The sequence below is a fragment of the Gymnoscopelus braueri genome (assembly GCF_963280865.1).
Source record: "Gymnoscopelus braueri genome assembly, chromosome: 5".
NCBI classification, from domain to species: Eukaryota; Metazoa; Chordata; class Actinopteri; order Myctophiformes; family Myctophidae; genus Gymnoscopelus; species Gymnoscopelus braueri.
Window position 1 is genome coordinate 52,696,754 of NC_137606.1, and position 18,092 is coordinate 52,714,845.

General features: G+C 40.7%; 2 protein-coding genes across 2 annotated transcripts in view; one reads left to right on the plus strand and one right to left on the minus strand.

Annotated features, from left to right (window-relative positions):
- inppl1a (inositol polyphosphate phosphatase-like 1a) overlaps nucleotides 1-2,631 on the plus strand; it is a 73,105-nt gene extending 70,474 nt beyond the window's left edge. Inside the window, exon 28 of the mRNA XM_080428661.1 lies at nucleotides 111-2,631. Within this exon, the coding sequence (XP_080284787.1) occupies nucleotides 111-207 (97 nt within the window). The 3' untranslated portion in view covers nucleotides 208-2,631. The remainder of the gene's footprint in view (nucleotides 1-110) is intronic.
- A 7,341-nt stretch (nucleotides 2,632-9,972) lies between these two features.
- Nucleotides 9,973-16,459, minus strand: phox2a (paired like homeobox 2A; the record flags this gene model as incomplete). The annotated part of the gene is made up of 4 exons (XM_080428201.1): nucleotides 9,973-10,479; nucleotides 10,704-10,742; nucleotides 13,283-13,470; nucleotides 16,237-16,459. The coding sequence occupies 4 exons, from the start codon at nucleotides 16,457-16,459 to the stop codon at nucleotides 9,973-9,975; spliced, it is 957 nt and encodes a 318-aa protein (XP_080284327.1).
- Nucleotides 16,460-18,092: the final 1,633 nt, after the last annotated feature.

Below are 18,092 nucleotides of genomic sequence, written 5' to 3' on the forward strand. Positions count from 1 at the left end.
GTACTTGAGTAAATGTATTTAGTTACTTTCCACCAAGAAGGAACTGGGCCGAAAAGACCGCAGTTCCTTCTTTTGTCTCATCCAATCACATGCTATCTTTGTTTCCCTAGTGACATCACAGAGGAAGATCTGGAGGAGGCGGGGGTCTTAGACCCCGCCCACAAGCTCATCCTGCTGGAGAGCCTGCGGCAGCAGCAACAGAAGTAAAGCCAAGCCCCTCCCCCCCCCCACACACACCCCCCGCCTCGTAGTGGTCCGCAAAATGGTCTGCAACCGGCCCTGCAAGCTGGTTCCGCAACATCTTTTGCGTCGTCGACCAACTTCTTAAAACCACATTAACCCTGGCGTCCCTATCTTATAAAATTAAAATGTTTTAAAAACTTCGTTCGACAAAGTATCTATCCCAGCTGAACTGAACTGAACTGGACAGAACTGTACTGAACTGGGTTGTGACAATTGATGCCAGACTGTGCCTTCTGAGAGAAATTGCACTCCGTTGTCTATGTCAAGGAACACTTGTTGAATCGACGTCCTCTTTTTTTTTTTTTCTTCTTTCTTATTTTTATTGCTCTTCAGATGTACATTTATTTGTGTATGTTGTATTTTTTGGTGGCAGCCGTCATCAGCGAGGACGGTCTTTTATTATTTAAACGACAATCATTTCAGTTGTTCAGATCACTACAGTGACGGTTGATTTTAAGACCTCGAGGGGTAGACGGTCGTAGAGCGAGACGACATATACTCACGACGACCAGCGTGACAGCCCCGTTGCACAGAGGACATTTAATGAAATGTTGGCCATCAAGAGATGGTGAGAAATCACACAAACACGCCTGAGAGGAAATCTCACTGCCTTGCTCTCTCGACTTCACTCCGATCCTGACGCGTTCAGATCGGTTAGTTTTTCTCTGAGTTCGTCCCGGGAGTTTTATGACGGGAAAAAACTCGATCCCGGGAGGCGGCTGACCTCCGGATTTGACGGAAGAATACGGATGGGATTGGTTGCCACGAGAGCCTGAACCAGTTTTTTGTTTTGTTTTTTTGCTCCACGGTTTTCACCCGCTCGTTTAAATCTTTGCTGACGAGCCACTGTTTGTTTCCTAACGTCTGAAGTCTCGCTAATGTTCCCATTAGTGCTAAAAAAGTTGGGATCGCACCCATCTCTTATGACGAGCGTTCAAGCGTTAACTAAACCACAGAAGACGATCCGCTTGTGCGATGGAGGCCGGCTGGAAACGGTGACATCATCCAGACACAGCTGAGCGAGTCGACGCCCTGATTGCATGTCAGGATGAGAATGAGCACAACTTGTATTTCCCTTGCCGTCGCTGTCAGGCAGAAACCTTGAATGTCCAAAACTGTTCCGGGAATGGAAAAAAGAACCTGCGATGTAGTTATTGGTTAGCCACAAGCTCTTTGTTAATACGTTTCATTGGTTCAATATGTATAAAACCCACAGACACTTAACCGCTTTCAACCTGGTGTCACTATTTTGGGCATGTTAATAATAGGCAAAGATCAGAAATGTTCAAAGATTTCTGATCTATTAGCTTGTAGATTGGATATTTGCGCTTCTTTTGCTGATCTACAAGCTTCTATTTTCATATGACACTGTCATATGACAAAGTATAAATATGGCCTTAATTTATAAACAAATATGAAACGATGGAGATAAAAGGTTTCTACCTGACAGTGACTGTGTCTACTGTCATTCAAATGTTTTGTTTTGTTTGTTTATTTTTTTTCAAAGATAAAAGGGAATAAATGGAGCAAACCAACCAGACCTGCACTGTGACACTACGACTGACACTTGGTGACACCTGCTGGTGACACCTGTTGACACTTCCTGTGTTCTCACCACAAGTGCCATGGCCCCTTCCTGACATTTAGTATCAGTGATGATTAGTAAGTAAAGTGAATAATTAAGACTAAAACCAAATGTAAGCAGTGACATAGGAATTAATCAGTAACTGGGACAGTCAGTGGTACAGTAGTGGTTGACTGTTCAACAACTTACGTGCAGATATATGTATAAATACTGGAAGAAAAAAAACTACAACGAATGCTATAACAAAGTGAAGTATACATTTCATAAGACGTGATTCTATTGACATTTCAGTTATCTGCCTGGACATGTATGTTTATGGAGTAATGAACCATATTTAATGAGAACATGAAAATATTTGACTGATTAATTTAAAATGTTTCTTTTTGTTCTGTTTTATTTGTTTCTGTGTGAATCTATCCCTGCATTTAATGACCTATATCTATGTTTTAATCACACTATCCAGTAGAGGTTGGCTTCTTAACCGCTTTCAAACTAGAGTCCCTATTTTTGGCATTCAGTATTTCTTTTACAAATTGAGAAAACAGCAGACTTAGTCGCATTGTTAGCTTGTACATCTGCTATCAGTGGAATACATTTCCAGTAGTTTCCTATTATAAGGTTTATAATATGCCCAAACAAGTGAATAATGATTAGATCATGTCTATTGAGGCTCCAGTACAGATATCCAACACAGTGTCCTGGAAAAACACCCCTTTGTTTTAGGAAATAAGAATGAAATCCTGCATTAGCATTTTCTCATTTAACCCATTAAGACCGCGGACGCATCGGTGTGTCATTTTTAGATTCCTTTAGATATTAAAAAATAGCAGATCTACAAGCTCATAGCGCGGCACAGAGTGCCGCGCTATGAGCTTGTAGATCTGCTATTTATTGAAAAATCCTGAACATTTGTGCAAATCTTTGAATGTTTTTCTTTTAAAGCGAACATTTTTAACTCTTACAACTTCTGGGGGTCCCTGGAACAAAGTGTTTTGAGATGGGGGTCCACGGCCAAATACGTATCATTTTGAGAGGTCCTTGACATGAAAAAAGTTCGGGAATCACTGATGATTTAGAAGACATTTGTAGAACCCCCAGAAGAAAAGATTTGAGTTAAACATTTTCGCTTTAAAAAAACATATATATTCAAAGATTTGCACAAATGTTGCACGATTTAAAAAAAAATATATATAGCAGATCTACAAGCTCGGCACTCAGTGCCGTGCTATGAGCTTGTAGATCTGCTATTTTTGAATAGCCAAAGAAATCTAAAAATGACAGATGCGTTCCCGGTCTTGGGTTAAACACACACATTTAACAAAACAAACAACAACAACAACAAAAGCAGGAGCACTGCCGAGTCTGGGTAAAATACAGGATGTAAAGTGTTTTTATTTTCCTTACACATGCTGTGGATGGCACAATTGTTTTTGTTGTTCCTCATTTAGCCTGCAGGTGGGGCTGCTGATCACTAAACTAAATAGTAGAGGCTCAGTTTGAAATGGGGGGGGGGGGGGGGGGGGAGTCATTTCAAGTGAAAGGACATCTATTTTCTACTTCATTGTTAAGATTTATGTATCGTGTATTGTTACTGAGGTGAATTGTATGTGTTTTTGTATTCATTTCGTTGTTGTTTTTTGTCTAATAAGTAAAGTCCTGCCTCATTGCCTTCTGCTTTCCTTTGGCATTACCTCCAGGTGCCAAAATCTCAGTGTGCAATTAATTTTATTTTATTCAATGGAGGGATCTTGTGGTCATTCAGGTTCTCAAAGTTCTCCCCATTATTATAGAAGATCAGCAAGATCTCTCTAATTCAGTGGTTCTCAACCTTTTATGGATCAGGGCCCACTTGAACATCTCAAAAGCCCACCCATCTGGGTGGGCCCGGATAGTTGGGCCGCGTGCATTTTCAGAGCATGTTGTGATCAATCAATGTATTGTGTTCCGGCTTGGGTCAGTGGAACTAACGTAGTAAACGTTAAGTTCCAAGAGTATCACAAAGAAAACTCACTTGTTCAAGGTTTTAATATAAACCATTTTTCATGTGAATGTTATATTATCATTATTATTTTGCCAGTTATTTTGGGGCCCACTCACAATATTCTCACGGCCCACAGGTTGAGAACCACTACTTTTAAAATTAGCACCAAAAACAGCATATTCCATCTTAAAGTACAGGGAACTGGTTAGTCTTTTGTCGGCTTAAAATCGTCATGCTTGCCAGGGCATCTAAAGTGGAGCGGGTATAAGGCCCGTCTGAGGATACATCTTGTCACAATCTTTTAAAGTTGTGATTTTTTTTAATGATGTTTGTTGTTGCTTTTTTATAAGGATTCCAACTTTTCGCCCAAGCGCCGAGTCCACAGAAAGTATTTTGTGAGCAGAGGGACGTTTTGATATCATGTCCGTTGCGTCCTCGCGCGTAAAGTTTGTTGACACGCGCATCGTTCCAACGTATCCGTTGCTACGCTCGAATGTCCTGTCATTTGCGTTATTAGCACAATTTGTTTTAGCTGAAACAACGGTAAACATGGACATCTCGTGGTTGTCATTACAATTGGCTCTATGCACATTGCACAGCAGCCATATTGGAAAGAAATCGGGCCTCTTCCTTACTTCAGGTCAAGCAGAGTCAGGGTGCTGATATTGTGCATGTTGGCTCACTGGAAACACTCTGCTACACCAGGGACCCCATGGTTCCTTGAGGGGGTTCCAAATGGCCCCTTACGGGTGTGTAAATGGGGGTCCTTGAAATTAAAATGTTTGAGAACCACTGCTACACTAAATGGAACAGAGCCTTCATTAGTATCATTGGTAACACCTGTGAGGGAGCGTAAGAGGCCCAATTTCTTTCCAATATGGCTGCTGTGCATAGACCCTATTCAACGTTGGGGTGTAAATGACCGGCTTGTCAGACACAGCCAGGAGGATCGAAAGAGCAGCGCTCCTCTCCAAAAGTTGGAACTATTGTCTGCTTGAAGCACAATGCTCGGGATGCTCCCGTCGACACCGTGCCTTAATCTCTAAAGGAGGCCTTGTATGTTCTCTCCTCCAAGCATGTTTTTGTTGTTGTATCCAGGCAGAATTCATGCTTGAATCCATCCTCATGCTTAATTCATATAGCTTACTCCGTCATATGACGATGTCACTTGAAAATTGGCACCTGTCAATTCGTGTAGATCTTGTAGATCCGCTGTTTTTCGGCGTGTGACACTGTCGTGCGACTAAGTATAAATCAGGCAGTCATGTGTGTTGTACAGAGCTGTTTGTGTGTTTCATTTATGTTTTAACAGCCATAAAATGTAGAAAGTGTTGTAAGTCAATCTGCGTCCTTCAGTGTTTTTAAAATTAAGACATTTTAATGTTGACTGTGTGTGTGTGTGTGTGTGTGTGTGTGTGTGTGTGTGTGTGTGTGTGTATGTGTGTGTGTCCATTTGTCTCTGGTCTTTGTACCTTGTACTCCTTTGGTTGTGTTAAGTTAATATAATGTGTTGACTACATGTGACCTTTTTTCCGAATAAAACTAATAACTCAGTTTTACAATTCTATCATGATCTAATTTTCTTTCCTTTTTTTTCATGTTTCTGAGGCAAAAAAACACTTTAGTGTGTTAACGAGGATGTAACCATGTCTTTGACCTTTTGACCTTGGTCTTCGGACCTCAGAATTCCTGAGACTTCATTGGTTGGAATGAACTTTCCATTTTACATTAAACCTACCTGTGTATTCACATTTAAAAAAATGTTCCCCCCAAATCATTGTAAAGTGTCCCTCTGTAAAATGTCCGACCATCTCACAGTAAAATCTGCAGTGTTAATATTACCAAATGAACCCTGTCATCCCTGTTCTGTGGCAAACATTAGAACAGTCGAGCTACAAATTGCTTATTTTTTTTCAGCAGAGAGATTTGTTGTAGACAGAAATACTAGAGGACCTAGTGTAGCCACCTAGTGTAGAACCAAATGGACCCTAACGGTTCCATTTGTAAACACTCAGAGACATTGATTTTATAATATAAATTGGGGTCCCAGAGATAGAAATGCCAGTTAGGGGTGCCTGTTGGCCTAGCGGTCCAGGCGCAGACCACATAATGCTGGTAATCCAGCTTGATAGCGTGTCGCGAGTTCGACTCCCGATCCCGACGACCTTTGCTGTGTCTCCCCCATCTCTCTCCCCATTTCCTGTCAGCCTAAATCCTAAAAATCTTCTCTTATGGGGGTCCCTGGCATATCTTTTCAAATAGGGGTCTGCGGGCTGATAAGTTTTGGGGGTCCTTGACATGAAAAGGTTTGAGAACCACTGCCGTAGACAGATCCCCTGCTGTGCTAACCCTAATGAATTAAATGAACTAGTGTGAACAGAAAGAAGACTGAGGCCCTGTCAGAGCTGAAGTTGGAATAATCAAATTAAATGATAATGTGAACGAAAAAACTGAGTTCGGTTCGTTTGAGGGTCTGACTGCATGTGAAAAGTCCCTTAACACTCCGGATTTCACTGAGCTGTAATTTGGTGATTGATACCAAAGGACTGTGTTCTTCTTGAGTCTGAGAAATTACAACAAAATATTAAATAAGATCTGTTCAAATGCACGTGAAATGCTTTGGATGCAATTTACCCGAGTCAGTTTTGGTTACTGTTAAGTCGGTCAATCAAACACATTTTATTTTCTATAGGGTTTTGCATACATCAGGTGCAACTCAACTCTGCGCTTCACAGAAAAGAAAAATTAAAAAAGAAAGGAAAATGTTAAAAGAGAGGTAAATAAAAATGCATTAAAATACATAAAAAATAAATAAAATAAATTTAAAGCAATGCAAATATCCTATAAGAGCCATGCTAAAAAAAAAGGTGTCTTGAGGTTTAAGAATCCAGACCATTAAACTTCCATAATGTAGTTTTATTAGACTGAATATGCAGGATATTACTATAACTTATCATTCTCTAGAGGTCTCCTCCGTTCATAATTTAATGGACATACTGGACCACTCTCCAATTAATTAAATCATTAAAGCAATGTCAAAGAAATAAAAGGGAAAGAAATTCTATCTATTTATATTACTAATTACAGAATCAATTTTCAAGTCACAAGATTTTATGTTGCAGTTAAAAAAAACACGATATTCCCTCAGCTGTCAGTTGGTCACTGACAAAAATCAAAATATCAATAAATACACATCCTTGCTTTTCAATTAGATATCCAGGGCAGCGCTTCCCAAAAACCTCTTCTTGACCTCTTCTTCTTTTTTTTGTTCCAGTCTCTTGGAATGAAATCACAATTAATTAATTACAGGCTGTCATGATACACAAGCAACTGTTCAAGGCAGTAGAAATTCGACACAATAGTTTTTTTTGCACAGTTTGTGCAAGAGTCAACAGTAACAAAATCAACGTGAAAATGGCTTTAAGTAGCCTATAGGAAATTGGGGAATTTTGTCAACATCTATTCTGCGCTGCTTTTCCGTTATAGCCCATGTAACATGCATGATTCCCAACAGATATTTCCACCAGGGGATAATTAAGGGAATCCTGGATCTTGCCTTTGAGAAACCCGTCCCATAATGCCATGGGACAGGCCAGATGTGTTGAGAGGGACAGGGGCGACAGGTGTGGACAGTGTGGGAGGTGTTATGACTGTGATGCAACGGTGTAACAGTGTGATGAATACATAATACCACTAATGCCCAATCTATGCTACGTCGTACGACGTGATCCCGCAACGTCTTGTGGGCTTGTGGATCGGCTGTTTTCGGCGTGTGACTCCATCGTAGCATACATTTGAGAATGTGGGTGCGTTTAACCACTTGAACCCTAGCATCCCTGTTCCGGGGGCAAACATATGACAGAAATAGCAGATCTACTAGTTCACAATGTTGCATTGTGATTTGTGAGCTTTTAGATTGGCTATTTTCGGTGAAGATATTTGGTGTAGAGAGAGGCCCTAGTATACAGTAGATCCCTGGGGGTCTCCAGTCAAATAAGTATGTAAGGTTTTAAGTGGGTGGTGGGGGGGGGGGTGGATTCGAGAGGCATGATACGACAGAGGGATCCAGCGGGCTAGAGATAGATCAATATGACATTTTACCAGCAGAAAAAACTATTTGTGTGTGTGTGTGTGTGTGGTGGGGGTTGGGAGGGGGGTACAGCATACTGCAGAAGAGAAGGTGGACATACCGTTACGTCTTCAAATCAGTTAGAATTACCCAGACCCACGACTTTCTGCCGTCCATACCAGTTATACCAGCGCCCACTGTTTAAGTTGGGGGACATGAAGGGGTGAGATGGAGATGGAAGGAACCTTTATAGATGTGGGTACACCGGCAAATCCTGAATGATAATTTAACTGTGAGAGTGTACAAATGGAACCAAATGGACCCGTCAGGGTCATTTAGTAAGTTAAGTGCCCGTAAGTGCCTGTAAGTTAAATGAACACTCAGGATTTTACCGTGTAGAATACTATTTGGGTGGGGGGGCCGGCACAGACAGGACATGGAAATGGCAAGGGGGGTGGGAGTATAAAAAACGACTTGATACAGTAAAGAAAGGATGCATGGCGGGGGGAAGGAAGGGGTCTTGTGGGTTTAATTGGATTTGGGGGGATGCCCTGTTCTGCTTGGCAAGCGGATTTGGGGGGGGGGGTCCCCCTGGGTACCTCTCTGGGGCTTAGAGGAAGTTGTGCTTAAAGCATGGTAACAGGGTGGGTTTTGTCTCCCCACTTGGCAGAGCGGGGCAACGCGTGTTTAGATTTCTGCTTTAAAACATTCCTGACCGACGCTCTCTGTGGATCTGCAACTGTGGGTGGGCAACTGTGTGTGTGTGTGTGTGTGTGTGTGTGTGTACGGGTCAGGGTGTGAGAACATATGGATGCTGGACGTCTGCCTGGGTTTTTGTCGTTATAGCAGTAACATACACACTGCATACTGGAAAAAACGTCCCAACACACAAACATCCTTTTAACACTCCTTTTGGACAGTTTCTGTCAGGTCATCGTTGAAGGGCCGGTAGATAGAGAGTTAGAATTATGCAGACGAGACATTACCACGTCTCTCGTCTCTTTGTTTTATAGGGTTTTTTATAGTCAGAGTCGAGGCCGTCGTCATCGACGACGACGTACAAACTGGTTTGTGTCGGCGGCTCGGCAGAGAGCTTCAGTCTTCAGAGGAATGGTTGACCCAACAGGATCAATGTCCGGTTAGAGATGTGAGGTGTGCTACCCATGCCCTGGTGCATGTTTTATTTAATCCACTGCTTCTAAGAGTTGGGGTCCGGGTGAAACCCAGGGGTCCTTGAGGGGGCTCCGGGGGGGTCCCCAGCAAAATGAGGAGCAGTTTAAACAATGATGCCCTATTGTTTTTTTATCGGCTATTTGAATCTACAAGCTCATGTGTTGCATCGCGCACGTGTTGTGAGCTGGTAGATCTGCTGTTTTTGAGAATTGTTGACACACCTTGACAAACGGGGGGTCCCTGGCATGAGCTCTTTTCAAATGCTGGGGGTCCGTGGACGAATACATATCAGTTTGGGGGTCCTTCACATGAAAATGTTTTGAGAGCCACTGATTTAATCCACTCTGTATGAAAACTGTCCATAATAACGTCCCATATCATGCCACCAACAGGGGCCTTCCAGGAGTTTGACGTGACAGTTGGTTGTTTAGCCTCGATCTCCAGGCTTTTATTGCTTAGTTTTGCTAAAAAATAAAAGCCTGGCCCAACTATAGCCTGTACTGGGTATGAGGAAGTGTTTCATTTCCCAACCAACCAGAGTGCAGTGGGCGTCGCTCGTAATGTTGTGTTAACGGGGCGGGGGTTGACGGACAGATCGGTGAACCAATGGGATCAGGCGCCGTCTCTCGCCGGCTCTATACACACACGCCCCTTTATACACGAAATCAGGAGGGTTGCAGCAGGCTATTGGTTGTTTAAACCGGCGAGCAAGAGGCCAAAACCAGGGACCTCACTGAACTACAGGGCGACTAAAACGGCGACTTCAGGGATTATAATAATCGTGAATGAACGTGTCCCGACCCGCTCCTCTTTTTTACAACTCCGGCGGACAACAACAACAGAAACGTTCGCCTCCGTCTGTCCGTCCGTCCCCCGGGCCTTGGGGGGGGTGGTGGGGTCTGGGGGGGGGGGGGGGGGGCTTCAGAAGAGGTTCGTCTTGAGCGTGGGGTTGGGTTTTCTGTGGAAGGAGGACAGGACGCCGGCGAAGGGCCCCGTCATACTGTCCGCCGGCTGCCAGGCCTTCAGGATCTCCTGAGTCTGGGCGGCGGGCTGGGCCATGGCCGGGTTGGAGGGCCCCATGCTGGGCCAGCTGGGGGGCTTCAGCCCCTGGAGCACCGGGGAGCCGGAGGTGTTCACGATGTAGCTGCTGCTGCTGCTGCTGTGGATGATGGGGGCGGGGCTGGGGCTCAGGCTGCCGGGGCTCAGGCTGCCCATGTTGCCGTTGGCCGAGCCGGGCAGGGAGGCGGTGCTGTCGGGGGTGGGGCTGCAGGTGGACTCCTTGGACTCGTCGTCGTCCGAGGAGGAGCGCGGCTCTCCGTTGTTGTTCTTCTTCCCGCCGTTGTTGTTGTTGGCGCCGCCGCCGCCGCCCCCGGCGCTGCTGCCCACGCCCGAAACGTTGGCACCAGACTTGGCATTGGCTGCCCGCTCCTCAACATTTAAGAAAACAAAATAATATGAAAATCATTTCGAATAAAGTAATGAAATGATAACAAAATTAAAATAAAATAGTGTTGGAAATAGAATGATAGGGAAGGTGAGAGAATTGGGGAGTGTGCAGAATACGGGGAGAGGAGAATAATAATTTAGTATCTGGATGTGTAGAAGAATTAACATTATGCTTTTACAGATGCTACTTCATCATCTTGACATACCTGCTTACGGAACTTGGCCCGTCTGTTCTGAAACCACACCTGTGGAACACAGAGAGAGAGAGAGAACATAATACATTACATTATGGAGACACAAATGGATCATTTAAAGCTGCAATCCTGAATGTATTTCAATGAAATGAATATGTTATTCCATTGAAACATTTTAGAGCCCATGGTGTCACCTGTAGGACAGTGTTTCAGCCCACAGGTTGAGAATCGCTGAAGTAGGACATAATACTGAAGCAATATCTCTCCTGGACAAGCAGGATGCAGGCAGTGGTGTAAAGTAACTAAGTACATTTACTCAAGTACTGTACTTAAGTACACTTTTGGGGAGTTTTTTACTTTTTTACTTTACTGGAGTATTTCCCATTTTCAGTACTTTTACTTCTACTCCACTACATCTCAGAGGCAAATATTGTACTTTTACTCCACTACAATTATTTGAAAACTTTAGTTACTTTAGATTATTATCACAAAACTACACTAAACTACACAAAACTATAAATACATTAACCACTTCAGCCCTATATATATTTCAGCCATTTGAAAATAGCAGATCTACAAGCTGCAACGCATTCTTGTGAGCTTGTAGATCGGCTATTTTCAAAAGATTTTTTATACATTTTGAACTTGTGAACTGGGACATTCTGCACAATGAGTACTTTTACTTTTGGTACTTTAAGTACATTTTGATACCAATACTTTTGTACTTTTACTCAAGTCAATTTTGAATTCCTTACTTTTACTCATAATTCTACACTGCAGTATTGATACTTTTACTTGAGTAAAACATTTGAGTACTTTTACCACCCTTGGATGCAGGCCTCTTACAGGGTAGAAATTGAGTGAGGAAATTAGGAGCCTGGAGTTTGAATCCCGGGGAGGACATAACAATACAAATTATGGATTTCAGCTTTGATTGGACTTTTCAACATGAAGCCCGGTATATAAACTGATGGTGTTTATTGCACTCACACTGGGCTAAATTAATTAGTCGAAGGACAAAAGATCATTTAACTTGATGTTTCAACGAGATCCATTAAGGGCTGTAATTGAAACAGAACAGAGCAGTAGAATGGATGTGAAAGAAAAGTAACTCGATTTGCTCTCTATCGACACCAAACTGCCACTGTCTGGAATTAATCAAATATATTATTGTGCTTATGAAAAGTGTGGTGCAATTTCACATAGAATGTGATTAGTTTGCACATTGTTTCTTCAAGTGGGATTGTCCCACAATGTCAGCATGGTGGAAAGTAAGTACATTTACTCAAGTACTGCACTTAAGTACAATTTTGAGGTACTATTAGTTTACTTGAGTATTTCCATTTTTGTATACACTTCTACAGCACTACATCTTAGAGGCAAATGTTGTACTTTTTATTCCACTACAATTATTTGACAGCTTTAGTTAGCTATAGTTACATTGCAGATTTAAATTATTATTACTGATATATTGTAGGTTAATCTACCCAGCAGCACATACATCTATTCAAATCAGCCCTGCCTTTACACAACATTAAAGATGTTAACACATTAATGCATTCATTACAATTCAATAATATGACCATTCTGTATAATGAATACTTTTCCTTTTGGTACTGTGTGTGTATTTTGATGCAAATCAAAAACTTTTGGTCTTTTCTTCGTGGTAAACTTTTCAACATGACTTTAAGCCCATAATATATACAAAACAATCAGAGTAGCCTACTTCCACCACAAATCATCAGTGTTTATGTAACCCCAGCATCCTTATAGTGGGGAAAGCTTTTACTGAAAATAGCAGATGGATAAGCTCACAATGCACCACACTGTGATGCATTGTGAGCTTATCCATCTGCTATGTTCAGTAAAAGCTCTCCCCACAATAACAGACAACTGAAAATACACTAGCATAGAGCCCTGTGTGGTTTAAGTGGTCTGAGAGTATGCCTACTGTAGGCCTATTTATTTGGGGGGTATTTTGAGGTCTTGTTTTACTTTACTGGAGTTTTTCCAATTTTCAGTACTTTTACTTCTACTCTACATCTCAAAAGCAAATATTGTACTTTTACTTTTACAATTATTTGAAAACTTTAGTTATAGTTACTTTGCAGATTTTGATGATTATTACAAAACATACACTTCAGCTCTATATGCATTTTGGCTATTTTCTAAATATTTGTATACATTTTGAACACTTGTGAAATGGGACATCCTGCATAATAAGTAGGCCTACTTTCTACTTTTTTTAAGTAGCCTACATTTTGACACCAATACTTTTGTACTTTTTACTCAAGTAAATTTTGAATTCCGGACTTAAAAAAAAAAACTTGTAACAGAGTTACAGTAGTATTGATACTTTTACTCAAGTAAAAAACATAGAGTACTTCTTCCACCACTCCAGTACCTGGAACGCATCTGTGTCACTTTAGATTTCTTTGGCTATTCAAAAATAGCAGATATACAAGCTCATAGCGCGGCACCGAGTGCCGCACTATGAGCTTGTAGATCTGCTATTTTTGAAAAGTCTTGAAAAACTTTTTTTTAATTTTTTTTTTAACTGTTAGAATTTCGATTTGTGTTGTGTATCTCACCTGTACCCTGGCCTCGGTGAGGTCTATCTTGAGCGCCAGCTCCTCTCTGGTGTAGATGTCAGGGTAGTGCGTCTCGGCGAACACGCGCTCCAGCTCCTTGAGCTGTGACGAGGTGAAGGTGGTCCTGATGCGACGCTGCTTGCGCTTCTCGTTCAGACCCGAGGGGTCCGAGAAGAACTTGTAGGGAACTGTGGAAGATACGACTCGCGTTAAATAAAGGGATTCTTTTTTTAGAAATGGTTAATGACCAGTGGTGGAAAGTAACTAAGTACATGTACTCATGTACTCAAGTACTGTACCTACTTATTAAGTACAATTTTTAGGTACTTTTACTTAACTGGAAACTGGAAATTAAATTTCCAATTTTCGATACTTTTACTTCTACTCCACTACGTCTCAAAGACAAATATTGTACTTTTACTCCACTACAATGAATTGAAAACTTTAGTTTACATGTAGATTTTGATTATTATTATTACAAAACATGTATTAACCACTTCAGCCCTATTTAAACGTTGGCTATTTGAAAATAGCCGATCTACAAGCTCACAATGCATCGCCATGTATGCATTATGAGCATATAGATCTGCTCATTTCAAAAGATTTGTATACATTTCAAAACTTGTGAAATGGGACATTCTGAATAATGAGTAGGCCTACTTTCTACTTTTGGTACTTTAAGAACATTTTCATACCAATACTGAATTCCAGATTTGTAATTGTAACAGAGTATTTCTTCATTGCAGTAGAAATACTATTTTACTTAAGTAAAACATGTGAGTGCTTTTTCCACCACTGTTAAATATAGGCTTAACATTATGTAGACCAACAGCAAACACTGCAATTTTCTATAATTGCCTTAATACATAGCGGGCCATTATACCTAGAAATAGAAATGATTGCAATTCTTTATTAGGAATAACCCCTTGAGATGTAGAATCTCGTTTTCGAGGGGATCCTAGGGGACATGATACACTGTATACACACAGAAATGCACTCCAAACATGCAGTGAACAGGCTTATATTGTTTCGTTGTATTCAAAAGGGTATTCTCTCATATATAATGCTATTTGGGTTCATTTGGTCCTTTATATTGTATGTATTTATTTTGAATTTCAGACTAACTATACCGGTACTACATCCAGTAGGTCCTATAGCCTATAACTAAAACACATGCCTATACAAATAATTAGGTATCATTTCAGTAATTTGTCAGTAATTAATTTGAATTAATAATACTAATTATAAATTTTAACATAATGTATGGGGTATATTTTTATTTGAATTTAAAGCATTTAAAATAAATGCATTATGTGTAATTGATATAGCCTATTCTCAATTAGCAGTCTGCAACGGCAAACAAAATGATCATACATCATTTCAGAGCGTGCGTGAAGCATCTCCATCTCCGGTGGAAGTGCGTGTAGTAGATTTTCGATGAAAAACAAATATATAATGATAATAATAAAGACAATGAATTCAAAATGAATTGCAACAAAATGTCCTGTCAAATTCCATTAACCAAGCGGAAGTAGCATGAAAGCAATAATGTTGTGGGTTTAATTAAGAAAAATATGTTGCTCTTTATGGAAAACGTCAAGTGCATTTATTTAACAAATACAATCATTATTGAATAAATACCAAATGTACAGCAACCGGCAGTCCTTCCAGTTGTGTCTAATCTGTCTGGCTGTATGTAGGCTACAATCACTCACAACAGGTGTGTTTATGCAAGATTGCATTTATTTCAATTCTTGTTCAACTCCTTTAAGGTTATTATACATCTATCATCTAGTTATTATTTAAATGTATCGAATGTGTTTAAATTAACCATATAGCTCATATGAGATTCCATTCATAGAAACACACTGTAATGCATCATTACATTATACTGCGTTTAACTTTCCAATCTTCAGACGGATAGCATCGCTGTGATTTACTTGACAGCTGATGTAATTGAGTCATGAAAGATTATTCGCCCCTTTCGATATATTTCGCGGTAATTTAATTCCCATCGACACTGACACTAAAATGCATGTTATCACTAAATCAATTAGGCACGTCGTTTGAATAATGGGCCCATGCGTTTTGTACCAAAATATACATGGGAAAAGATATTCTTGCATATTCAAGATTTTGTATTCGCATAAAGCATTTCACATATTTCATTGAGAGGAAGGGTCATTAAATAAATATACATAATATATACATAAAATATACATAAAAATATACATACATATACTTTAAATAATACACAATCAGGCCTATGTGGTAGATTGTATTCGCATAGCATTTCACATATTTCAATGAACGAACAGAGGAAAGATGGATGGCAATCAGTCAATGAATAGAAGAAAATGCAACTGATCTGTTTGCAATATCAGTCATTAAACCGACAAGCAGATCGCAAAGCAGAATGCATATAATCAGAATAGAATAGAATATAGTTTGTTTTCTTTTATCCTTAATGTCAGTATGTTATTTGTATGTTGCATATATTTGGAAAAATCTGGAGATTTCTACTCTGTATAACCTTAGATTTTGTACTCATGCTTCTCCAATAAATCTTATTTCACAAAAACAAAATACTAATAAGAAGAAGTCTATTATTACAAAACATGTATTAACCACTTCAGCCCTATTTAAACTTTGGCCATTTGAAAATAGCCGATCTGCAAGCTCACAACGCATCGCGATGCGATGCATTGTGAGCTTATAGCTAATTTCAAAATAAATTTGTATACATTTGAAAACTTGTGAAATGGGACATTCTGCATAATGAGTACCATGTACTTTTGGTACTTTAAGTACATTTTGATACCAATCCTGAATGGATTTGTACTACATTGCAGTAGAAATACTATTTTACTTAAGTTTTAAAAAAAAAAGTGAGTACTTTTTCCCACCACTGTAAAACATATATAGGCTTTAAATATTAGAATAGCATCCTCTACCTGTAGAGTAGGGTGTGGGCTGGTGGTCCCTGAGGGCCCCCAGGGTGCAGGAGGCCGTGCTGAGGGGCGTGCAGGCCGGGTTGGAGAAAGGCCCGGAGCGGATGGGGTTGTACTGGAACGAGCTGGCCTGGCTGCACGAGCTGAAGTCCGCGTAGGCCGAGGCTTCCATGGCCGCCATGCAGGAGTCATAGGAGTTCAGATAGGAGTAATCCATCTTATACATGTATGAATGCTGTTAGGAGAAACTGTAGGATGAGTACAGTTCAAAAAAGACGGTTCTTCTGGGTCTTATAGGGACTCAAAACATGCCTTTTTTAACGAAGCTTTTTTTTTTTAGGTCTTTTAATTCGTTTTTATAAATCGACTTTTTTACCCCTGCAAGAAAGGGTGTTTTTTTTTGTTATTTTTGTGCCTTTTGATTTTTAAACCCTGTAGCACTGATTTCCCGTGCGTTATAAAGTGTAGTATTATTATTCTTCTGATGATGATGGTATCTCCAAGGACCGGTTGGCTGATCGTCCTGTGCGTCTTTCTCTCTCTTGGTGACAGACTGTCAGATCAGGCTCTTATTTCTCGCTTTCTTGGAGAAGAATAAAAAAAAATCCCGATAATTCCTCCGTTTCTTGTCCGATCGTTATTCTTTTTTTTTGTAATTTTCCTTCCTTCCAGGTTTGTTTTCCCCTTGAGTTGTGGACTGTGTGTGTGTGTGTGTGTGAGAGGGTGTGTGAGTGTGTTGTCTGACAGCGCGCTGAGGCTCTGGCTGTGTGTTTATAATCAACTTGGCTGTAGCACGAGACAATGGTGAAGGCGGTGGTCTTGTTTCCATGACAATAGCCTCGTCAGTCTATTGGTGGGACCAACAACGGGAGCTGGCCCCTCCCACTGACCCCTCCCACCGCCGATCGCACCGCCCATGCGCTTTGGAGCGTCACCGGCAGCACGCACGCATGCAGGAGGTGTCCGACCTCCGTCCTCACGTTGTTAACTTGTAGATCTGTTCTGCCCAGTTGTTGTAGCCCAGGGGTCTGCAACCTTTTTGGCATAAAGACAAGTGCCATGTCTTCATTTTCTTGATAGTCAGTCAGTGTGCCATATCAACATTAAGTTTAATTATGACACCACATCAAAATGTAATATTTCCAACTGATATTGATTGAATTTGTCCATATAGGCTGTATTACATACCCTTTATTATTTTTTCCTCTTCTTTTGTAATACATCAGAATGTAAAGATCATTAGACTCTCAGAGGAGCAATAACCCACCTATCCCCCAGTTTGAATGAATGTAGAATTATGCGCTGGATGTCATTTGTATATAGATGTGAGTGGACTTATAATTTAACTGAATACACTTTTTTGAATATTTAATATTTTAAAAGCTCTCTCTTACACTTATGCCAGTGTTGGCACCGGGCCGTTCCTAAGGTTGCCTATACCCCTGTTGTAGCCTAAACTAGGCCAATGGTTCTCCAACAATTTAAGGACCCATACAATTGATAGCATGTGGGTCCCATTGAAAAAGTTTTTCTGCAGGAATAGGGACCACCATGACCCATGAGAGAGGAGTTGTCAACATTTGCCAACATCGAAAATAGCAGATACAAGTTCAACCTGGGTCCCCAGAACGAGGACCAAATATAGGGTTTCGCGTTCGAGAGAATGTTCATATTAATTGGCTCAGTCAGTCTGCCTTGATGCTCTGTGCTGTATAGCCTACAGCTGTCAACGCATTGGCAATTTATAATTACTTTATTGTGTATAATCCACAGTTTGATACCACGGTGCACGAAATGCCCAAAATGTATCATTTTCATATTTGACACAATTATCACTGATTAGCTTTTTTTTGTGTGTC